The sequence below is a fragment of the Xenopus laevis genome, chromosome 8S (genome assembly GCF_017654675.1).
Source record: "Xenopus laevis strain J_2021 chromosome 8S, Xenopus_laevis_v10.1, whole genome shotgun sequence".
Lineage (NCBI taxonomy): Eukaryota > Metazoa > Chordata > Amphibia > Anura > Pipidae > Xenopus > Xenopus laevis.
This window is the reverse complement of record NC_054386.1, coordinates 61,209,494-61,234,858: the sequence shown is the minus strand read 5'-3', so window position 1 is coordinate 61,234,858 and position 25,365 is coordinate 61,209,494. Positions and strand designations below refer to the sequence as shown.

At 41.6% G+C, this 25,365-nt stretch overlaps 1 protein-coding gene across 1 annotated transcript in view; it reads left to right on the top strand.

Moving 5' to 3' along the window:
• The window catches only part of LOC121397689 (protein diaphanous homolog 2-like), a 260,585-nt gene extending 236,388 nt beyond the window's left edge, over nt 1-24,197 (top strand). The window contains exon 4 of the mRNA XM_041574892.1: nt 23,666-24,197. Within this exon, the coding sequence (XP_041430826.1) occupies nt 23,666-23,730 (65 nt within the window). The 3' untranslated portion in view covers nt 23,731-24,197. The remainder of the gene's footprint in view (nt 1-23,665) is intronic.
• Nucleotides 24,198-25,365: the final 1,168 nt, after the last annotated feature.

Below are 25,365 nucleotides of genomic sequence, written 5' to 3'. Positions count from 1 at the left end.
ACGATCGAAGGATTTTAATCGTTCGATCGAACGATTTTCGTTCGAATCGAACGAAAATCGTTCGATTTTAGCGATCGAATGGTCGAATGGGCGACCGATTTTGACGCGAACGCCTATTGGCGAACGTCGCGCGACGTTCGCGAACTTGCGGCGGACGCGAACAGTCGAAGTTCGCGCGAACTAGTTCGCCGGCGAACAGTTCGCTACATCCCTAATCACTATCATGCCACATTTTCAACACATGCTAGAGGGGTCACAATACTGTCAGGAAGCATATAATGTTTGAACTTCTAAGGATCCACTTAGATCACTAAATATATAATCATGTATTGTAAGCTAAATACTGTTCCTCTGGTGCTAGTTAATGTGTATCTACCTCCTCCCATGTCAATAGATATGTTAGATCAAATTTTTAAGAATGTCCTGGATCTACCTCCAAGACCAATCTGTATTATGGGAGACTTTAATTCTACCCTGGACCCTCAATTAGATAATTTGTCTTCTCAAAGAAAGGCACCTACTCCACTGGCTACTTGGGCAGAAACGTTGGGTTTAATAGATGTATGGAGATGGAAAAATCAAAATATTAGACAATATTCGTGCCACACACAAAACTCTGTCAAGAATTGATTTTGCGTTAGCATCTTCTGAATTTTTACCCTGGGTACTATCAGTTGAATATCTGCCACGAGCATTTTCTGACCATTCACCTTTACTGTTAACAGTACAAGTGGGGGTTAATATAACAGACAGGGTCAGGAGACTTAGTCCCCTTTGGTTAAAAACCCTGAGGTGCAAGAATCAGCTATCCAGGAATACACAGAATATTGGGGATTAAATAGCAACTCTGCATCCCCTGCAGTGTGTTGGGATGCTTCCAAAGCAGTGGCCAGGAGTTCATTAGTTGCTGCAATTACTAAGGCAAGGAATAATACGAAGCAATGGGTGGAGGTGGCCAAGAAGGAGGTATGCAATGCCGAAAGGGACTTTACTGATGACCCATCCAAAACCAACCATATTCGGCTTTGTAAAGCTCAGAGGGAATTGGAATTAGTTAACACCACCCTCACACAGAAAAAACTGCTCTACACTTCCCTGCGGTTGTTTGATCAAGGGGGAAAGGCGGGGAGGACACTAACATATTTAGCTAAGGAAGTCACTCCTAACACGATAATTCCCAGAATAAAAAATGACAAGGGGATATTGTGGAGTCCCCTTCTGCAATCATTGAAGTGTTCAGGGAATTTTACACCAATTTGTACAAATCACAATTGACTTGCTCCCTTGAGGAAATCAAAAATCACATTAATAGTCTTCACTGCCCAAAATTGGATCATCAGCAAAGGGAATTCCTAGAAAACCCTATTACAGTGCAAGAGATAAGCTTTGCATTCATTCCCCGCCAACAAAACCCCTGGACCCGATGGTCTCCCCGCCGATTGGTACAGACTAGTGGTGGCTGACTTTGTTCCCAACTTCCTTCGGATGCTTGAGGATTCAAGGGAGTCAGGCAAACTTCCAGCATCCATGTACTCGGCTATAATTGTGCTGATTCACAAAGCTGGGAAGGACCCGTACCTGTGCGACTCGTATAGACCCATTTCTTTAATAAATTCTGATGCCAAGCTACTTGCCAAAATTTTAGCATCTAGGTTACTTAAAGTTATCACTTCAATTGTACACCAAGACCAATCTGGCTTTATGCCCAATAAGTCCACCTCTATCAACTTTCGCAGATTGTATACTAACCTACAGATTACCCATTATAATGCTGGCTCTCATGTTCTGGTGTCCCTTGACTCTGCCAACGCCTCCTCGAATTTTGGACCTATTCGAAAACAGACCTATTCAACTAAAAAAAAACCTTTGACTTAATTTCGGTTGGTCTTTTTGAATTTGAATTTAGAAGTTTTTTCAATTCTAAATTCGACCCTTGATAAATATGCCCCTCAGTATACAGTGGAACATCAAAGTTGCATCCCCTGATTTAAGTTTCCCCTCATTTTACATTGTTGTTTTGTGGTCCCACTCATATATAATGCATTATATATTTACCTGATTTTAAATTTTCCTGGATCTTACACCATTTTTTTTCTGGTCCCCTGAAAAACATGAAATTGGGGATCTACTGTATTTGAATCAAAATATACACTGCCCTCAATGTATGAGGCCATTTATCTTGAGACCAAAAAATATAAAAATGTGTGATTTGATGAATAATTTCTTTGATTTGTTTCATAAACCCAAAAAGGTTTTATTTGCCTCCTCTTTGTACTAAACACATATTTTGCATTTCTGCTTTCCAGTAAACATTGAATATAACATCTTATTTTCACCTTTTTAAGGTTAGGAACCTTCAAAACATAGAAAATTTGAAATATGCTTGGTCCAATTTGAGAAATCAAATGATCTTTAATTTTTACCTTTTTTTTACTAGATTAATTTTTTGTTTCAATACTGAATTTTCAGAGGATCTCACTATGCTTATTGATAATGATCCTTAGAGTTAACTATATATCAAAATATGAAGAAAGAACAAAGAGCAATACAGTTCTTTTATCAAGGTGTCTTTTTCTTTGCTATTTTTTTTCTTCAAGTGAAATCACTATAGTTAGACATATAAAAAAAATGTGTGTTAAATTTGACTTATGGAACCAGAGGGAATTGTCCCAAGAATAGTGGAGATTTTAACATCTCTACAAAGTGTGTGACTGTGTAACAACCCCAGGAGAAATTGGGGAGTCCCTAACTATCATTGCCATTAATTATGTTCCATTTCTTAAGGCAGAATGGGAAATTGTAGCTCTACTTCCCCAAAAGGTTCTACAAAAGCCAAGTCTTTCAATTCTACAAGCTGTTCTGATGTGCAAGGCAAAATAAACTTTCTACATTGCCTTTTAGAAATATTATTAAAATGATTTATTTGTAAATCCCAAAGTATTTTCCTTTACTCTTGACAATATAAACAAGATAATAAGATAGCATTTTTTGAGCAGTCAGGTTGTTGTTACATTTTCATTCTAACCACATGGAATGTTGAATTACTGTAGATCAATTTTATAAATTGGATTATTGTCCTGATATATTAATTGGAAGCCTATGTTCTTTGTCAGATCACAGCTTTCCTTTCCCACTTACTGTATGATGTATCTACCCTTTGAGGTTCAACGTATTTTTAATATCTGCACTTGCTTCACTTGCCATGCCATGGTGTGCATTTTAGACATCTCTTTATTTAAAATGATTTCTATTCTATTGCTTAAACTGGCCATACAAGTGCCAATAAAAGCTAAAGACAGATCGTCGGCAGTTTATGGGCCCGTGTACTGGGCCCTCTAACGGGTTTCCCCTATCGATATCTGGCCACATGTCGGCCAGATTTCAATCCGCCAGGGCTAAAAATCTGTTAATTGACGTGGTCCCGTAATCCGACCACCTGTATTGTCTGCATTATAATCCGATCGTTGGGCCCTAGGGCCCAGGATCGGATCAAACTAATATCACCTACCTCAATGTAGGCATATCGGGGAGAGATACGCTAGTTCGGCGAAATCGTCAAACAAGCAGATCTCTATGTGTACGGCCACCTTAAGATCCTTGATTCTGAGTGCTTGATATAACCCCTCTAAAAAGCCATCCCTCGGTGCCCTCAGCATTTTAAAAGTAGGCTGCCCAAACTTAATTACAGATGCAAGAATATTCACCACTGAGAAGCCTAGTTACCAGCGTGCCAACTATCTTACCTAACACATATACATAACTGTACAAATAATGTCGTAGTGTAGGAAGGAAGGGTTTGGGTTCCTAGAGCACTGGGCTGATTTTTTTTTCTTGGGGTACAACCCAATTTAAATGGTTACACACTTTTTAGAAGGGACAGAGGGATTAAAAATGGTGGAGGAGTGTGTTTGTGTATAAAGCCTGAATTAAAGCCATGCACTAAAGAAATAACCATAGCAGGCACTGGTGAGGGTGTAGAATCCCTCTGGGTAGAGATTTTGACTGGGCTAGAGGTTACAAAGAGAATTATCATTGGTGTATGCTATAAACAATCTCGTATAAGTGTCGAGTATGAAGCCCAGCTACTCTTGCAGATACAAGCGACTTCACAGATGGGTCAAGTTGTTGCTATGGGCGACTTCAATTATCCAGACATTGACTGGGGTAATGGGGTTGCTAAGACAGAAAGAGCTAGTAGGGCATTAACTCAAGGGATAAAAACATAATTATGTCTCTTTATAGGTCCCTGGTGAGGCCTCATCTGGAGTATGCAGTGCCGTTTTGGACTCCAGTCCTCAAGAGGGATATAAATGAGCTGGAGAGAGTGCAGAGACGTGCAACTAAATTGGTTAGAAGGATGGAAGACTTAAATTATGAGGGTAGACTGTCGAGGTTGTTGTTGTTTTCTCTGGAAAAAAGGCACTTGCGAGGGAACATGATTACAAGTACATTAGAGTAGAGGACATTTTTACCCATAAAGATGATCACCGTACCAGAGGTCACCCCTTTAGACTAGAAGAAAAGAACTTTCATTTGAAGCAACATAGGTGGTTCTTCACAGTGAGGACAGTATGGTTGTGGAATGCACTGCTGCAGTGGCGGAACTACCGGGGGAGCAGGGGGTACGAGCGGGCCAGGGCCCGCACCCCCTCGGGGCCCCCCGGCAGTTTGCACGACACTTTGCGCCGGCCAGTTCCGGGTGTACGGAGGGGGGCGGGGGCCCAGCTGCGCGTCCTGCGCCAGGGCCCGCCCCGCTCTAGCTATGTTTCTGCACTGTCGGGTGATGTTGTGATGGCTGATTCAGTTAATGCCTTTAAGAATGGCTTGGATGATTTCTTGGACAGACATAATATCAAAGGCTATTGTGATACTAAACTCTATAGTTAGTATAGATATTGTTTTATATAACAATATCTATACTAACTATAGATATTGTTATATATAATTTATGTGTAAAAAGTATGGATGGATGTGTGTATGGATGCTGGGTTTTTATTTGGAGGGGTTGAACTTGATGGATTTTGTTTTGTTTTTTCAACCCAATTTAACTATGTAACTATATAACTATGTTAGGCAACTGCATGTTTGTTTTGTCACATTGAGAAAGGTCACAGCTCTAGCCGTGATTTATTTGTATTGCACCCACGCCCTTTGGACTTTATATATGTGAGTGCCGGCATCCTTGGACAGTTATATATAGATATATATTTTCCTCCTCTCGAACACAGCCATTCAGCTAAATACACCTTGTTCTCTCCGTAAACGATCTGCTAGCACTTCGAGTGATTTCTTTTGAACAAAAAGGACTAATGTAAGCTGTCTGTCTTAAAGAAAACAAAGGTATTTTTGCTGCACTTTAAATGTCTTTTGATCTACATTTCCACATAGGTTATTTTAGACCACAGTCAACCTTTTATGCACAGTGCTCTATAGTCTGGCTGGAAAAAAACAGCCTTTGTCAGGATTAATCATGGGGAGCTCAAATCAAAGGCAAGCTATTAGATGATAAAATCAAAAAGATGTTTAGGAAAGTTTTGTTCCCATGGAGAGTGTTTATGTGCAGGGCTAACTATTCATATAGTCTGAGCATGTCACCGAGCTTTGGCATCAGAACAAAATACAATGAACAACATCTCCCTGACAGGGCTTATAGACATACTTGTTAGAATACTTTTAACTTAAAATGTAATATATCTGTGGAAAAACTGACAAAAGCAAACAGGGGAGGTGCTCTCAATGTCAACCCATTTTACCTTGGCCTAACTGGGGCCGCAGAAAGAATGTTTTCTTTATAAGATACTTTTTGAACTGCACCCTTGACTTAAACAGCTTTGTGAATAGCACACCTCTGTAATCCTTCAATCATATCTGTGATAGAAAGTTAATAAAAGGTCTGGAAGAAGTGGCTGGTGTCATTACCGGCGGGCTTTGTAGTAGACAGAAAGTGTAACTTGTCATAAAGTTTTTTTTATTTAACGCCTTTGCTTCTCTATGCTGGCTGTGGCCTGACATAAAGAATCTGTTTGTACACAATGCTGAGCCTACTCATTTAACATGCAGGTATGGGATCTGTTATCCAGAAACTCATTATCCAGAATACTCCAAATTATGGGAAGGCCATCTCCAATAGACTTCATTTATCAAAATATTTCAGATTTTTAAAAATGATTTCATTTTTGTCTGTAATAATAAACTAGTACCTTATACTTTACCTTATTGAAGGAAAAACAAGCCTATTGGGTTTATTTCATGTTAAAATAATTTTTTAGTAGACTTAAGATATTATGGAAAGATTCGTTATCTGGAAGCCCCAGGCCCTGAGCATTCTGGATAATAGATCCCATTCCTGTATCTGAATGAGGGGACAGGCAGCTTCCATAGTATACTATATGGTGCAGCTAAAGTGGGAAAAGCAGGTGGTCTTCTTGGACTAACAAGCAACCTGCTCTGGTCCTTTGTGTTCATAGTCTTCAGACAAGTCTCTGCCTGTATAGGCCAGTGTATGTTTAGCAGTGACTTGGTATCTCATATGCTTGACTGTTAGACATGAACAGCTATATGAGAAATCACTTCCTATGGCGAAATGCCCAATTGTGCAAAATGCGTCAGGAGGTAGTGGCTGACATGAGGTTAGGGTTGCCATCTTTTGGCCTGGTTGAATCCTGATGGGGTGTTGGAGTGATGCAATGGGGGTGGGCAGTAGCGATGTGTGGGGGGGTGTTGATATTAGGGTGGGGCTAATTGTGGCGATCACCATGTGAATCATAGGGAATCCTGCCCAGTTTTCCAAATCTGGGCCTGGTCAAAACCAGACAGGTGTCAACCCTCAATGAGGTATGCAGGAAGGGGGAGGACACTGCCTTATGGTATGTTATGATGCAATTATATTGATATTCACATATTTTGATATTATTTGCTGTGGTGATTTTGCCTGAAGTGACACGTATCCCAAGATGTAGAGATGAAATACATTGTATATTGTACATATATATAATACAGTAACATATATGCTGCCTAAACCATGTTGCTAAGCACCTCTCATGTAAAAAGAATTCAGTTACAATTCTCCCTGTATAATTGAAAATATTAAGTAGGTCAGATTCCATCTTTATTGAAATATAGGTTTTAAAAATTCATAACAAAATGAAAGTAACGGCACAGTAAGTCTTCCCCAATTGTTGTCCTGTATAGAGAATTACTGATGCCCTTTTTTCCATGTTATGCCTGCTTTGTATAAAGCTGGCCTAACTTTTTTGTAGTGTGCATATATCTTGGGGCAATTTTCCATATCAATGATGTTTTTTTTCTTGTTTGCCACACACTGTGTATTGTGACTCCAAAAAAAAAAAGCCTTCATATCCTATGCACAGAGCAGCCAGTGATAAAGGAGATGCCATAATGCAGGCAGCTTGAAAAGAAAATGCAAAACTGGAGAATGCAAAATCCTGTTAGAAAGAGACAGTCTCTCTCTCTTATCAAATTTTTTTTCACTCCATTGAAATGTATAAAAAGTCCCGGCTCTTTTTCTATCAACTTGCAAATATTTGGGCTTAGATTTACAAAGGCATATTACATTCAGGTAAACAATACTGCTCTGTACTGAAGATTAGGGACTGGGATTGGTGTACACTTGCTTACATGGTTACATACCAAAGAAGCAGGAAACATTTAACCCTTTATTTCACACACCTTCACACCTTGACACCCTCAAAGTAATAATATTAATTGTATGCTCATGAAACCTTATTTATCTGCATACTTTTGATTTTTTTTTTGTATAAGTGAGAGCTGCCATACTGGAACAGGGTTTGTTACCTTGCTGATATTTTACTAGATTGACTGGTAAAACTGATGCTTCATGACACTGTTATTAATAAGGAAATAAGATCAAAATAAAGGAAGGCCAGTTTTTTTTCTGAAAATGGTGCAGTTTCAAGGCTCCCTGCCGCCTCGAGGTGGCCAAGTCGATGCCACCTCCCCTCTCTTAGGTTTTCGTGCCGGAGCGGATCAAGCCCGGAAATTTTCTGGCAGCATTCTGACACAAGCTTCCCCATTGCTCTAACAGGTTGACAGCTCTGTAACTGGTACAGACAAGGCTGTAAACAAGCATTGGCAGTATACACGGGGAGCAGGTCTGGGTCATCAGAGCCTTTAAAGGCAAGGACCCTCCTGGCAGGTATTCTGCCAGCCCAGTCTGGCCCTGTCAGTTGATGAACTAGTAGTAGGCTAAGGGTCCGTATGTATCAAGCTGTGTCAAACGCAGGCCTGGATTTGTGGCAAGGCACAAAAAAGCCCGGGCCTGGGGTGGCTAAATTTGAAGGACGGCAAAATGGGGCAGCATGCCACCCAGCTGCATCTAGAGGAACACTAACGCACAATGTGTGTGAGCAGGTTCACACATGTTCTCAAGAGAGTAGGGCCAAGTGATGAGGCAGTGAGATGTCATAGAGTGATGATGTCAAGGCAGTGAGCAGAAGTAGTGGACAGTGCTTGGGGGGGATTTGGGTCCCATTACCAGAGTTTTGTCTAAGTTCAGGGCAGGCTTCATTGCCCTGAACAGCCCAAGGTAGTGCACAAGTGCACTAAACCAAGTTCTTAGGTATTCCTTGTGGTGGGTTGGAATTGGTGCACACGCGGTGTAGTAAAATGCTGTACTATACATGCGGTGGTCCTGAACAGCTATAAAATATGATTACTGCCAAAGCAAGTACTCCAGGCAAATACTGAATAAAAAGTACTTTCTTCAGTGGAGGCAACTAATGCCCCCTCACAATGACTATGCCTTTCCTTGTCCTGCTTGCCTGCCTTGGTCATGGGGTGGGGGGACTGGGGGTCAGGGGGACTTGAACCACAGGGTCTACTTTCCCTATAATCTTAAAGAAATCTCCCCTTGTCTGATGATGTTTTTTTATTGGATGGTCCTATTGTTGACTCGTTATGCTACTGAGGGCACCAACAACACCAGAATATTGACTACCTGCGAAGTAACATTTATTATTTAAGGTGCCTTTTATATGTGTCTTGCTACTGAAAAAAACACAAAATGGCATGATAAAGCAGCCCTGGCAGAGAAGTGGGTTAATGAAGATAACACTAAATGCTCTAATCGGCTCAAATAAAACCCTCATTCCTGCCAGAGTACAGATACCAATGTGAATTTCTGGGAATGCTACAAAAATAGGATTCGGGTTTTCATAGAGCTTTATATTGGTATCAACCTGGGCTAAATAAAATGTACCCTAAATGTATAATTGATTGATTAACCTCTGATAAAGTGATCAAAAGTGTCAGATGAAGTGAAATAAGCTGCTAGGTGGCACTGTAGCTTCAGTCCTTTCATTGTCTTTGGAATTGCTCAACCTCCTGTCTCCCCATTTCCTGCAATGTTTGGTTCCACAATGTGGCAATCCACATTCTGTTTTTATTATTTATCTTCTTTACATTCATGAGACAATACCTTAACCTCTCCATGCCCTGCCTGCCCAAGGCTGTGTCAAAGAGCACCGCTTTACAAGGATACTGATAGCAAGAAGTAGTTAATAAGCTTTAGCTGGATAGGGTTACGGATCCTTACTTAGAACTCAGCAACCTCCCGAGAGATAGTGTGAGAGGGAAGATTGTGTCTTTTGGGCCCTGATGGAACATCTACTCAATATTTCATCAGCCTTATCTTTTAAATGGCCATGTTCTGGTAAACAGTCAACATAATTTATTTTTTTCCCATTCACTGTTTAGGTGGATGACTCATTAAGATAAATACACATAATAGAGTGTTGCCACCTAAGTACTCTAACAAAATATGTTTTAATAATGATTCACCAATCTCTTATAATTCCAAGTATAGACATCACTTTTGTCATCAACCTTGAAAAGACCAAAGAGAAATATTAAGTTCCAAGAAATGCATAAAACATCTGTTTTATACATAGCAGAGTGACTCATGCACAGGTTTTTTTTTTTTTTGCAAAATGATTGTGTACTGATAACATTAAAGCTGTTATTTTCTTGCAGTTTGGAATGCATTTACAATACCTAGGTCAATGGTTCTCCAGAAGTACAAAATGGAAACACTGCTGAGTCATTTTTTACAAGGGATCTGATGAGCAGAATATATCCTTTTTCTCCCTACCATGACTTTTCTTTGTGGGGCAGGTTTGGACTCTTGAGTTAGGGCTTGAACTTATATTAAGCGAGTCACTTACATTAAAGGGAATCTGTCGTCATTTTATATAATTTTCAACACTGTCTGGCAAATAAAATGTTAATCCACAAATCCAAGCATAAGTTATTTTAGTTTGTATTTTGTCATGGAGGCTTCCATTTCTGCTCATTACACATTCATCCTGTACTGCTCTAACAGCAGGCACAGCATTACCTGTGTGCTTGGAGGCAGCCACTATGTAAAGAAAAGCCAGGTCGCACTACAACATGAGAATCCAGCTGTACACTCCCCCTCCCCTCTCTGCCCATGCGTGATGTTTGGAGGAGAGAGGTCACATGGTTTGCAGGGAAGCAATTACTTTCACTTTCCTACGTCCTGCTCTACAGCTGCACTAGCAGCCCCTCCTCCCACAGACACTATCAAAGCTCCTGCCGTTCTGTAAGTTTGTTCTCTGCTTTCCTTTGGAGGGGGGAGCTTTCGATCCTTGCTGCCTTCCTAGTTAGTTTTACTGGTTACTAGATGAGGTAAAGGAGCTGTGTGTTCCCTCTGCTATCCACCACACAGACCTTGCTCCTTTCCTGCCTGCAATACTTCTTTTTTCATTAACTACTTACTGCCTCCTTTTCATGAGCTATTTTAAGCCTTCCTAGACTTCCTCCTAAGTTTTCCTGGTTTTCAAGTAGGTCCTCCTTATTTTATCCTTTTTTTTTTATTCCCCGTCATCAGTCCTGGGAGTGTACTCCTGTGTTTCTGCCATTCATTTTTGTGTGAACAAATATAATAAACTATCTATATTTTTTCCAGTGTCCAAAATGAATTGTGTGTGTGTGTATATGTGTGTGTATATATATATAATACACAAAAGCCATGAATATCTTGTAAATTATATCCTTATAAACGGTGAGTAGTGATGTCATCAGTTATAAACGGTGAGTAGTGATGTAATTTCTGTCACATGACTCACTAAAATTTGTGTATTATAATTAATAAAGTACCCCCAGTTGTAAAATATGAGGATATTATAAGTTACCTCGGAGTTCCATGACCTGTATAAAAACACTCGGCCTTCGGCCTCGTGTTTTTATATGGTCATGAAACTCCTCGGTAACTTATCATATCCTTATATTTTACAAGAGGGGGTACTTTATTCACTATATATATATATATATATATATATATATATATATATATATATATATATATATATATATATATATATATATATATATATATATTTTTTTTTGAAACGTAAGTGGGGGCAGTGATCACAGGACTATCTTATTTCAGTCCTTCTGAAGTGGTGTCAGTGGGAGCTTATCTTGATTCATGCCTATTGTTCAATTGACAGGCTCAGCAGACAAGGCTCTATTTACATTACAGCAGCTTGTAGGAGGGAGGGGTAATGACATCACTCCAACTTGCAGTAAAGTGTGACTGAAGTTTATCAGAGCACAAGTCACATGACCTGAGGGCAGCTGGGAAATGTCAAAATGTCTAGCCCCATAGCAAATTTTAAAATTAGATATAAAAAAATCCATTTCTTGTTTTAAAAAACGGATTTCAATGCAGGATTCTGCTGTAGTAGCACTATTAACTGATACGTTTTGTAAAAAACATGTTTTTCCACGACAGTATCCCTTTAAGGGGCAAATTTACCTAGGGTCGAATATCGAGGGTTAATTAACCCTCGATATTCGACTGCCGAATTAAAATTTGAAACTTTTGCCACTCGTACAGCATTAAAGTTACACTCACCAAACTTGGGTCACTTAGTCATGGGGTCAACCTGAAAAGTTCTGTCACATTTTGGGGACTCCAAAAAGTGGGCGGAGCAACAAACAGCCAATCAGATTTTCCCTATTGACTTCAATGAGAAAATGTCAAACATTGTCATTCCCACAGTGTTAAAGCCAGAGACCAACAGCTCTGAATAGTACACGAACGGAGTCCCAATTGAGGTCAGGTGAGCATGCTATCCAGGTTCCCAAACACTCCACTCTGGCCACGTGGATATATCAGATTCAAGAGTAAGTGCGCACACGTTGGTGAACTCCTTTGGATAGACATATAAAAGTGACTGTATAAAATATAATCCTTTATTGAAACTCGTTAAAATCACAAAATCCAAAGTGCAAGGCAGGGGAGTGCAAGGCTCTACGCGTTTCGTGACTGCTAGGTCACTTCATCAGATGAAGTGACCTAGCAGTCACGAAACGCAGTCCCCTGCCTTGCACTTTGGATTTTGTGATTTTATAACGAGTTTCAATAAAGGATTATATTTTATACAGTCACTTTCATATGTCTATCCAAAGGAGTTCACCAACGTGTGCGCACTTACTCTTGAATCTTAAAGCCAGAGACCCCAAACTTGGCACCATGGGTCACTGGGGTTAGAATTTGGAAAAGTGGGCGGAGTCTACCACAGCCAATCAAATATTAGCCATTTGTTTCAATGGGAAAAGTTAAAACTGTCGCCGCTCTTAGATTGTTCATGGAGGGTCCTCAAACTTGGCACAGTTGGTCACTGGAGGACCGGGATCAAAATCTGGAAAAGTGGGTGGAGCCAAAAACAACCAATCAGATTTATTTGATGATTTCAATGGGAAAAATTAAAATTGCTGCCATTTGCACATTATTGCTGTCATGGACCTCGAATATCACAAATGTGGTCACTGGGTGTTTGCACTTCAAAGTTAGGAAAAGTGGGTGGAGCCACCAACAACCAATCTAATGTCATTCATTGATTTTCAAGAGAAAAACATAAAACTGCTGCCATTTTTACAGGTTTAATGTCATAATTCCGAAACCTTAAAGTGTTAGTCACTTGGTGACTCTGGTTCAGAATTAGGAAAAAAAGGGGGCGGGGCAACAACAGCCAATCGGACTTCAGCCATTGACCTTAATGAAAAACGCCAAATTGCTGCTATTATTATGGCGTCCATGCCAAGTGTCCCAAACTCAGCACAATTACTCACTGGGTGACTGTGGTCAAAATTTAGGAAAAGTGGGCGGAGCCAATAACAGCCAATCAGATTTTACCTATTGACTTCAATGTAAAAGTTTCAAATACTGCCATTCTCACAGTTTTAAAGCCAGAGGCCCCAAACTTGGTACAGACCATGACTGGGTGACTGGGGTTAAAATTCGGAAAACTAGGTGGAGCTTAAAACAGCCAATCAAATGTTACCTATTGCTAATCAATGTCAATATATAAGTTGCTGCCATTCTTTCACAGTTAATGGCAGGGACATCAAACTTGGCACAGTCGGTCACAGGGGGACTGGGGTTCAAATTTTAAAAGTGGGTGGAGCCAAAAACAGCCAATCAGGTTTTTTGGATTGATTTTAATGGTACAATTTAATCTGCTTCAATTTTCACAGTTTTAAACCAGATTCTACCAACTTTGTGTACTCTCTATGCACCAGGGGCGACTGGCCCCAACACCTCTTGCGTTTCAAAGCCAACATCTTGTGGTTTCTTCAGAAACGACACCATCTAGTTAGTTAGTGTTCTTCTACATAGGTGTTTTCATGTGCATTTGATATATAGATGCAGGTTTGAACACACCAAAGCATATGAGCTAAATTACTCCATTTTATTCTCAATTCACATCTGGGTCTTGTTACTTTAGTTAGTAAGTAAAACAACAGGCAAAATGTATGTTCAGCACAAGCCATATTCATTGAACTAATGTAGAAAGGGGGTATACTATCCGTTCAACTTGCAAAGGGCTGTAAGACAGAAGCCTTGTGTCACACAAAAAATAAAATAAACCCATGTTGTGTGTAGAATGGACATGCCCTTTAAACGAGAAGGAAAGGCATTTTTACTTGGGGGAGCCAAAAGTTAGGAACCCCCAACTGATTACTTTTACTTACCTGAAACCCCGCGCTGGTGCTCCTTTCAGCAGAAAACTGCACCGACCTGGGGTTATTCCAGTGAGCACCAAATTGCCCGTGGCAGGCGCATGCCCAGTAGAACAAAATAGCTGACTTTTTCATTAAAGTTCGGCTTTTCATTCTACTAACTTTTGCCACCTCCAAGTATCACATTCCTTTCCTTCTCCTTTAAAATATATAATACTATTTTAAACTTGACAACACATTTATATTTATGTTTGCGGGTGTTTTATATATAGGTAGGAGGAGGCAGCGGAGGTACAGTTATGGTTATGTCAGGGAGCCGGGAGATCCCTCCAGGGAGGTAGTCAGGATCGAGGAGGAAGCCCTATTGAGGGAGCAGGGTCGCGCTGTCCAAAGCGTTAATCCAAAGAGTAGTCAGAATCCAGGCAAGAGTTCAGGGCAGGCAGATAACAGCAAAGTCCAGGCGGGGGTCAAGATAAGTAATCAGGAACAAGATTAGCAATATCAGCTCACAGGAAACCCAGGATACACTTAGGGAATGTTTCCTATACTTGGGCGCCATTCTGGCGTCTAGATAGCGTTTTTATTTTGAATTTGGTGCCATTGTGACGTCATTGGCGTCCTTGCGCCGACGTCGGCGCCGCTACCCACGTGGCGGCCATGGGCGCCGCCATTTTGGGAGCGACGCCGGCAGGGGAGGATGCGCCGCCCGGAGCTCCAGGACCTGCTCCGGGCGGTGATCGTGAAAGTACCCCCCCTCACGGGGGGCCTCTGGACCACCAGGACTTGGCTTCTGGGGAAATTTAGAGTGGAAATCCCTCACAAGACGAGGAGCATGCACATCAGAGTTTCCTTCCCAGGAGCATTCTTCAGGGCCACTTGATGAGGTACTGAAGAGAGCCCCTGGAGATTCTGGAGTCAAGGATCTTTTCCACCTCATATTCTTGTTGACCATCCACAGAAATAGTAGGAGGGGGAGACTGGTTCACAGAAAAGCGGTTGGAGGTAGCGGGTTTCACCAAAGAGACATGAAACACGTTGGGAATTCGCATCTCAGGGGGAAGCTGAAGTCTGACAGCCACAGGATTGATCACCTCCGAGATGGAGAATGGACCCACAAACTTCGGACCCAACTTAGGAGATGGCACCTTCAACCGAATGTTCCTGGAAGACAACCAGACTTTATCACCAACCTTGTAGGGAGGAGAGGGTCTACGTCTACGATCTGCAAACGTCTTGTGAACCAGAGCGCTCTTCTCTAAGTTCGACTTGGTTGCAGCCCAAATAGCAGACATGTGGGCTGCATGGTCATCAGCAGCTGGGACGTCAGACAACACAAAGTCTTGGGGGAAGGCTTGAGGATGCTGACCATACACCGATATGAACGGAGAGGGTCTACGTCTACGATCTGCAAACGTCTTGTGAACCAGAGCGCTCTTCTCTAAGTTCGACTTGGTTGCAGCCCAAATAGCAGACATGTGGGCTGCATAGTCATCAGCAGCTGGGACGTCAGACAACACAAAGTCTTGGGGGAAGGCTTGAGGATGCTGACCATACACCGATATGAACGGAGACCTTCCAGTGGAAGTGTAGCATGCATTGTTATGAGCAAATTCCGCCCATGGGAGGAGATCAGACCAGTCATCTTGACAAAGGGAGACGTGATTCCTCAAGAACTGTTCCAAAGCTTGGTTTACTCATTCAGCTGCTCCATTAGTCTGGGGGTGATAAGCGGAGGAGAACTGGAGAGTAATATCCAGATCTTTGCACAGGGAACACCAAAACTTAGCAGTAAACTGAGAACCTCTGTCAGAGACCACTTCCACAGGAAAACCATGCAGACGGAAAATATACTGGATGAAGAGCTGAGACAACTCCACAGCAGAGGGAAGCTTCCGCAGGGGAATGAAATGGGCCATCTTGCTAAAGCGGTCAATCACCACCCAAATCACAGTGTTTCCACTAGAGGGGGGAAGTTCAACAATAAAGTCCATTGCTAAATTAGTCCATGGACGAGATGGGATAGGCAATGGTTGTAATAACCCACTGGGGCGAGAATGGCTAGGTTTGGATGTGGCACAAACAGTACAGGCAGCAACAAAGTCTTTGACATCTTTACGAATAGTCGGCCACCAGACTAAACATCTAAGGAGTTCAAGAGTCTTTTCAGGACCAGGGTGTCCTGCTTGCTTGGAGCAGTGGGTTTGTTGAAGAATAGGAAGACATAACTCGGAGGGAACAAAAGCCATCCCAATGGGAGTATCCGGAGGAGCAGAAGACTGTCCAGCCAAGATTCGTTCGGCAAATTGGGGAAATAGAGATGCAATAATCTTGGTGGGGGGAATAATAGGTTCAAGTCTTTCTGGTAGACGATCGCCCGGAGTGAAACTTTTGGAAAGCGCATCGGCCTTCCGAATCTTGGAGCCAGGACGATAGGTCAGAACAAAGTTAAAGCGGGAGAAGAACAGGGCCCACCTGGCCTAACGAGGATTCAGTCTCTTGAGAGAATGTATGAACTCCAAGTTCTTATGATCAGTATAAATCGTGACCGGAATTGAAGGACCCTCTAGGAGGTGACGCCACTCTTCAAGAGCAAGCTTGACTGCCAGAAGTTCTCGATTCCCTACATCGTAATTCTGTTCTGCAGGAGAAAACTTTCTGGAGAAAAAGGCACAGGGGTGCAACTTCCCATCGGCAGAATGTCTCTGGGATAGAATAGCCCCAGCACCTACTTCAGATGCATCCACCTCAATGCAAAAGGATAACTTAGGATCCGGATGACGGAGGACTGGGGCAGAAGAAAATGCGTCCTTTAGGGCCTGAAAAGCTTCTACCGCAACTGGAGGCCAAGACCTGGGATTACCCCCTTTTCGGATGAGAGTAAGGATAGGTGCAATACGGGATGAGAACCCCCTGATGAATTGCCGGTAGTAGTTGGCAAATCCGATGAACCTTTGAATAGCCTTGGTGCTCAAGGGAAGGGGCCACTCTTGGATTGCTGACACCTTAACGGGATCCATCTCGAAACCTTCTGGAGAGATGATATAACCCAAGAAAGGAATCTTAGACACCTCAAACACACATTTCGCCAACTTGGCGAAGAGAGAGTTCTTCCTCAAACGAGAGAGTACTTCTTTCACCTGGGAGCGATGAGATACAAGGTCTTTCGAGAAGATCAGGATGTCATCCAGGTACACGACCAGAGACTTTCCCAAGAGATCCCGGAAGATGTCATTCACAAGCTCTTGAAAGACAGCGGGAGCATTACAGAGGCCAAAGGGCATCACGAGATATTCATAGTGCCCATCCCGAGTGTTGAATGCCGTCTTCCATTCGTCCCCTTCACGGATGCGGATGAGGTTGTATGCCCCACGGAGATCTAATTTAGTGAAAATTTTAGCCCCTTTCAATCGGTCAAAGAGTTCAGCAATCAGAGGCAAGGGGTACCGGTTTTTAACAGTGATCTTATTAAAGGAGAAGGAAAGTAGAAAAATGAATCATACTTCAAAGCGTTCCCCACCAGGCTCCCTCCTGAAACGCCATAGTAAGAAGTCGCATATCACTCCTGCATCTGTGCACTACCATTTAGAAGTTACTGCGCTTGTAACTGTTTGGCGCCGCCATTTTAACATAGCCGTGTCATTTCCGCCCTGCACTTGATCCTTAGTGCGCCTGCGCCGCCTTCTTGACCCCATGACGTCAGCATACTCGCATCTGAATGCAAGCAACGAGCCAAACCTGCACTTACTGCTGTAAGTGTTACAAAAAGATTGTTTTGTGATTTACTACAGACCTCAGACAGACCCGATAGCTAGCTGCCTTCCCCTTCTCAGCTCCTCCGCTCGCTCGCTGACAACTGTCTGTGAATGATAACCAGAGCGAGCGGAGGAGCTTCAAAGCTTCCCTTAGTTGCTTAGCAACGGGGAAGCACGATCGCTATTGGACAGTTAGCGAATGGGACGGGAGCAGATAGGTCAACAATGACGTGAGTGTAAATCACGTGACCGCAGCTTCAGCAGTAAGCAGGGAGCTCCAAGGATTCGTCTGCGCATGCACAGGGCACTGATAATACCTACTGCGCATGAGTATGCCTTATTCACATTGATTTCTGGACTGCTGACAGGGTAGTACTTTTATTCATGTTGTTACTTATTTTAAAATCGATTGCAGCAAAAATACTACTGGAAAAATTAATGAGGGAATGTTTGCTGTCACAGATACATACTTTTCTTTGGCAATAATTAGAGATAAATTTTATTTTTGACTTTCCTTCTCCTTTAAGACCCCGGTAGTCAATGCAAGGACGAAGGCCCCCATCCTTCTTTTCCACGAAGAAGAAACCTGCCCCGGCAGGAGAAGTAAAAGGGCGGATAAACCCCCGCTGGAGATTCTCCTGAATATAATCTTTCATAGCGGAAGTCTCAGCTGGAGAAAGAGGATAGGTGTGGCCTCTAGGGGGCATGGTTCCAGGCAGAAGATCGATAGGACAATCGTAGGGTCGATGTGGAGGGAGGAATTCTGCAGACTTCTTACAGAAAACATCGGAGAATTCCTTGTAGAAGGAGGGTAGAGTCTTCAGATCAGACGTAGAGATATTTACCCTCTGGAGGGGTTCAGCAGGAAGACAGTGCTGCTGGCAAAATGGGCTCCAACGTGAAATCTGCCCTGCGGACCAATCAATGGTGGGATTATGCAGGTGCAGCCAAGGAAGACCCAAAACAACTGGAACGGAGGGACAGGAAATAATTAGGAACGATAGTCTTTCTTTATGCAAAGTCCCAACCTGCACAGGCAATTCCCCAGTCGTCATGGAAATAAACTCAGCCTCCAGGGGTCTGTCGTCAATGGCAGTGACACGAAGAGGAGTAGACAAAGGAAATAAGGGAACTTCCATATATTTGGCAAATAGAGCGTCCATGAAGTTCCCAGCAGCTCCAGAATCAATGAACGCTGAGCCGACAATGGTCTTAGTGGCCAGACGTATCTGTAAAGTCAATAGCATAGTCACTGACACTGCGGTTTCCCTGTCGGAGTTGCAGAAGACGAGAAGGGGCATTTGTGACCCGACCCAGGGCATCAAACACAGTACGAAATGCTTGAAGAAAAGCCTTGGCATCAAAAGTCAGTGGAGAATTCTTCTCCCAAAGAGATGTTGCCCACTCAAGCGGTTTGCCCACCAAACGAGACATCACATACCCCACCTTGGAACGTTCATTGGGGAAGTGCGAGGGTTGGAACTCGAACTGGATCTGGCACTGAGTAGCGAAACCTCTGCAGGCCTGTGGGTGTCCAATGAAGCGAGGAGGAGGCGGAATGCGAGGCTCACTCGACGAGGAACCTGCGGTAGACGAGACAGCCGCCATGGGAGGATTTACCGCAGCTTGGGAAGCAGGAGGCGCTGGAGGCATACGAGAGAGTAGGGTATCGAGTGCCTGCCCTATGCAGTACTGCTGGGCTTCATAATCCTCCATGCGGGATGCCAGTCCGCAGAGCGCTCGTCCGACATCAGGCGTAGCTTCCTCAGTAGGATCCATGGCCCAAGTATAATGTCAGGGAGCCGGAAGATCCCTCCAGGGAGGTAGTCAGGATGGAGGAGGAAGCCCTCTTGAGGGAGCAGGGTCGCGGTGTTCAAAGGGTTAATCCAAAGAGTAGTCAGAATCCAGGCAAGAGTTCAGGGCAGGCAGATAACAGCAAAGTCCAAAGTCCAGGCAGGGGTCAAGATAAGTAATCAGGAACAAGATTAGCAATATCAGCTCACAGGAAACCCAGGATACACTTAGGGAATGTTTCCTATACTTGGGCGCCATTCTGGCGTCTAGATAGCGTTTTTATTTTGAATTTGGCGCCATTGTGACGTCATTGGCGTCCTTGCGCCGACGTCGGCGCGCTGACGTCATCGCGCCTGCGCCGCTACCCACGTGGGCGCCGCCATTTTGGGTGCGACGCCGGCAGGGGAGGACGCGCCGCCCGGAGCTCCAGGACCTGCTCCGGGCGGCGATCGTGACAGGTTATTTCTGTACATTTTCATACTGACTGTTGCATACTAGCTTTCATATTTCAGTGTTAGCAATGGATAGAACTGAAGTAAGTTAGCAACTATGCCACACACAAACACAGTTGCACACACATGCCAAACACACAGACATGCACACAGATTTCTATTTTTAAACAGCAGTAGCTCAGTAGCTTGTCCCAGATCTGTTTCTCTGATTAGGACTTAAGGCTAAATAAGTCCCAGATTGTTTTCTGCTCTACCCTCAGACTAAAATTCCTCTCTCTCGATAGTGGATTGTGATGTTTACAGGAATTAAATGACATTTCATAGTGACAGAAAATAGGGCAACAGCAATAAATGTTATTGACACTTGGCTTTACATTGCTACATGCATATTTCCCAGGTCATAGGTCACAGATACATTAAAATTGGTTTTCTAAAGAAAATACAGTATAAACTGCCCACATGTATACAACTATATTACAACAATTACGCTCAATAAGTAATTTATATTACTAGTGAATCTGTGCGCAAAATGGCAAAGAATTTGCGAAACGCATTGAAGTCAATGGGTGTCAAAATAATTTTGATGCGAGACAATTTTAGTGCAAGTAAATATTTGGTCCAAATGCATTAAAGTCAACTGGTGTCCAAATAATTTTGACACGCTACAATTTTTATGTGTGTTTTGCCGGCGAATTGTCACCGCAGTTTCACAAATGAATTTGCTGTCTGGCGAATTTATTCACCCATCACTAAATAGGTGAATAAAAAACTCTACAGTGTAATATGTCATGGTTTTCATACTTACTGACCACAATCTTCTTCATGGGCTCTTATAGCTCTCATTTTAGTGTGATAATTAGTGATGGCCGAATTTGCGCAGTTTCGCTTCACAGAAAATTCTCGAATTTCTCGCGAAATTCGTGAAACGGCGAAAAATTCGCGAAACGGCGCCGGTGACTTGTTTTTGACGCTGGCGCCCGTTTTTGATGCAGACGCCCGTTTTTTTACGCCGGCGCCCATTTTTGACGCCAGTGAATTTTTGCCGTGAATTATCGTGGGCGTTTTGTGAATTTATTCGCTGGCAGCGAATCGCGCAAATTCGCACCTGGCGAATAAATTCGCCCATCACTAGTGATAATTCCCTTCCAAGAAGTCAATAGTTGGTGGGGACTGGATTGATGTCAGTAATTAGAAGTGCCATGAACATGATATGGTAAAGCAATTCTTACATTTAGAGATCAAAGGTCTTGCTCTCTTTTCTTTCTTTTGCTCAGTGCTAAAGACAAAACAGATGGGATATATTTAGGCTGCAAACAGCTACAGTATCTTGATTCTATCACCATCAACTTAAGCAGGATAGCTCTGCAGACAATGCTACATATTTCTTGGTGGTTTTAGGGAACCTAGTTACGTAGATATCGATTTAGGGATGTCAAGTAAACTTAGTACCTGACAGACATATCATAGGCAGGTATACTGAGATTACCTAACAATAAAATGGCCAAAACCTAATAACACCATTGAGGCTTATACAATGTCAAACTGGGGCCTCAGTGGGACAGAGGGGCTATGGCTTCAAGGGCCCTCCTCACAACCTCCAGGGCCCTTCTTCCAACATCTGCACCCCCACAGATACACACACATGTGTGTGCCTCATCATGTACATTTTGCATCCCTCCTTATCTTTGATGGGGTGGCCTTGGCAGGCAACCAGTCCTCAATCAGCAGGGCTCATGAAGGCAGAGCAAATCAGTTTTTCTCCTGTTGTCCTGCCAGCATAGTCTGAGCCTTGGCTCATAGTTTACGTGAAAGTGAATGATGGAGTCCCAGATTAAATGTACAGTAGCATTAATTTGGAAGTCAGCATAAGTTGAAAAAATATAGTACAGGTATGGGACCCTTTATCCAGAATCCTCGGGACCTGAGGTTTTCCGGATAACGGATCTTTCCCTAATTTGGATCTTCATACCTTAAGTCTAATAGAAAATCATTTAAACATTAAATAAACCCAATAGGCTGGTTTTGCTACCAATAAGAATTAATTATATCGTATTTGAATCAAGTACAAGCTACTGTTCTATTATTACAGAGAAAAAAGAAATCATTCTTACAAATTTGGATTATTTCATTATAATGGAGTCTATGGGACAGCCTTTCCGTAATTTGGAACTTTCTGGATAACAGGTTTCCGGAATATGGATCCCATACCTGTATCACTATAAATTATCCATTAGTCAAACACAGGCTTAACATTTGCCGTTGATATGCTAAAGGCATTGATATGTGTCAGATGCACAATATTCTAGTGACTTCATTAGAATTCCATATCCCTCCATTATTTTATCCACTTAACATCCAGTTAATGTTACAGTTTACACTATAGTCTGTTCTCTAATAGTCTACTAGGTATCATCTAAAGTTATAGCAGAGCAACTTTAGTATCTCTGACTAATGCTTTATCATAACAAAGAAGTTAAGGTAACGTGGACGGAAAACTTTTATTTTTAGCCTTGTTAGCAAAGTGTTTTTAAGAAAGTTTTGTAAGTCTCTATTTTTATCCTTAAAGGCATCAGAAAGCATGTGTTAAGAAAATCATTAAGGTCATAAAAGGGTATTTCCCTTCATAATAAACCTAAATTACATGATACTAGTTCCCGGAGAAGGGCATTTATCACTTGCTATTTCATGCAAGTTTTGTTTAAGTTCTAAACCATGACAATTCACCTTAGTGGGAATAGCAATCAATATATGTTGACTGAGCAGTACTGAAGGATTTCCATAAAAGGTAGTTTGTAACAAATGCATTGTTGCATCCAGATGAGATCCGATCAAACAATATTTAAATATTAAGTCATTTCTGGCAGTTCATTGTAATGAATGTACATATACCCCAAGGAATGAATTCTATATTCAGTGCAAGTTACTGCAGAAAATGCATTGATGATTTATACTTGTTCCTCAAGCAAATCTGGGAAAACTGACACTTGCAACAAGAAGAGTTTATTTGAATACAGTTTCCCCAGGCTGACATGATAACAAAGCAAATAATCTGGCAGAATTGTGATTGGTCAAATACAGATGAAGTGTTACTGCTCAGAATGAATGTACGTTGTATGCATCTATGTGATGTCCTATGTCAATGGAGCCTGTCTCAGATCAATGTTATCATCATGGGAAGTATGGAAAAGCAGCAGCACCCCACAGTATAGTAAAACTGGCTATAGATGCAAAGATCTGAAGAATCCTCGAATGACCGGACTTCCCCATCTCCAGAACTGCCACTAAACATTTAGATCAAATAAAGTAGTAAAGATAATGGGTTTCTGGATAATGATAGCCTGTATATATTTTTGCTACTTTCACTGTAATTTAAGTATAGAAACAGTTACAAAGATTGGTTTGTAGTCTGTTAATGCTAAAGGAACTTTCTTCCGCTGCTGTTTCCATGATGAGGCAACTAATTTGATGTAATTGCAGAACTCTTGAAACATCCCTACAATGTGCCTTGTTCTGGTTTAGATATGCTTTTCCCTATTTACATATTCTTCTCAAATGGCTCTAAAGACTCTTTGAAGACCTGTTAACAATGAAATGTCTGTGTTCAGCCATCTCTTAATGTGGTTCTCTTTTATGTTGCAGATAATCGCCAGGTTGCTTTGGAGAAGTCACGTTCCAGGCATCATGGGAGAATGGTACCTGTGTGATACTCTATACACCAAAAAATGAAAGAACTTGGCGCATCTCCCTTCTACCAAGAAACTAGAACACCGCAGAGCAGGCAAAGAACTATTGGAATACAAACTGCATCAAGTGTAAACTTGGCAATTGAAAGATATGTCATGTTTATATATGAAGAAATGGAATAAAAAAAAATAATCTAGTATGCAGTATTAGATATGTAAAATCTGACTTACTGTGTGTTACTAAACTGTGACGGAAGGTTTTCTTAAAAAAATATAAAACTGTCTTAATCATAAAGAATGACTTATTAAAATGCAAAGTTGCCAGTATAAAGGCTAGATGATGCTAATTATAGGGTACTCTACTATGTAACCACTATTAAATGTTAAAAAAGGAAAGAAAATCATATGATATAAGCAAATATTGTACATGTGAGATGATCTTGGTAGGGATGCACTGAATCCAGGATTCGGTTCAGGATTCAGTCAGGATTTGGCCTTTTGTCAGCAGAATTTGGAATCGGCAGAATCCTTCTGGCCAGCCAAACCGAATCCGAATCCTAATTTCCATATGCAAATTATGGGCGGAGAGGGAAATTGTGTGACTTTTTGTCGGAAAACAAGGAAGTAAAAAATATTTTCCCCTTCCCACCCTTAATTTGTATATGCAAATTAGGGTTCGGATTCGGTTCAATATTCGACCGAATCTTTCGCGAAGGATTCGGGGGGTCGGTCGAATCCAAAATAGTGGATTCGGTGCATCCCTAGATCTTGGTTTATACTATTTTTTTGGATTTAATATATATATATATATATATATATATATATATATATATATATATATATATATATATATATATATATACCGTATATATATATACCGTATATATATATACCATATATATATTGCCAGATTCTTTATTCACTTTATAGTCACACATGGTTTAAAGGAAGAGTTATGCTTGAAGGCAAGTTGCCACAATCACTATTATAACATTTGCAGGCATGAATGTAAATTGGTCTTTTGATTGTTTTATTTTTTTTTGCTGCGGGATATGGGATGCTTTTTCCCTCCACTGCTTTTTCTGCTCTCTTAATAAGTGTTACCAAGTGCATTTTACAACATACCTGACCAATTAGAAATGTTATTATGATACAAGTACTGTATGAAATGCCCCATTCACTATGCACTCAACAATGAAACAGGTCTACAAAAACACAGACATTCCTGGTAGATTAGGGCTTTTCTCTTCACTATACATCGAAACTGTCTCAGGCTAAAATAACAAATATATATTATACGGTATATAGATACTTCTCAGGCTCTACAAAATGCCCTTTTAATTTAATATACGAACTTAAATGGGTGCTTCAGCTTTAAGTTACATTTTAATATGTTATAAAATGGCCCACTGTAAGTATATTTTCAATTGGTTTTGATTATTTATTTTTTATAGCTTTTGAATTATTTGCCTTTTTCTTCTGACTCTTTTCAGCTTTCACATGGGGGTCAATGACTCCTAAAATAAAAAAAGGCTCTGTAAGGTTGCACATTTAGGGACAGATTTATTGAAGGTCGAGGTTAATTTTCGAATGAAAACAATTTGAATTTCTAGCTATTTTTTGTGTAATTCAACTAGGGAACAGTCCAAATTCGAT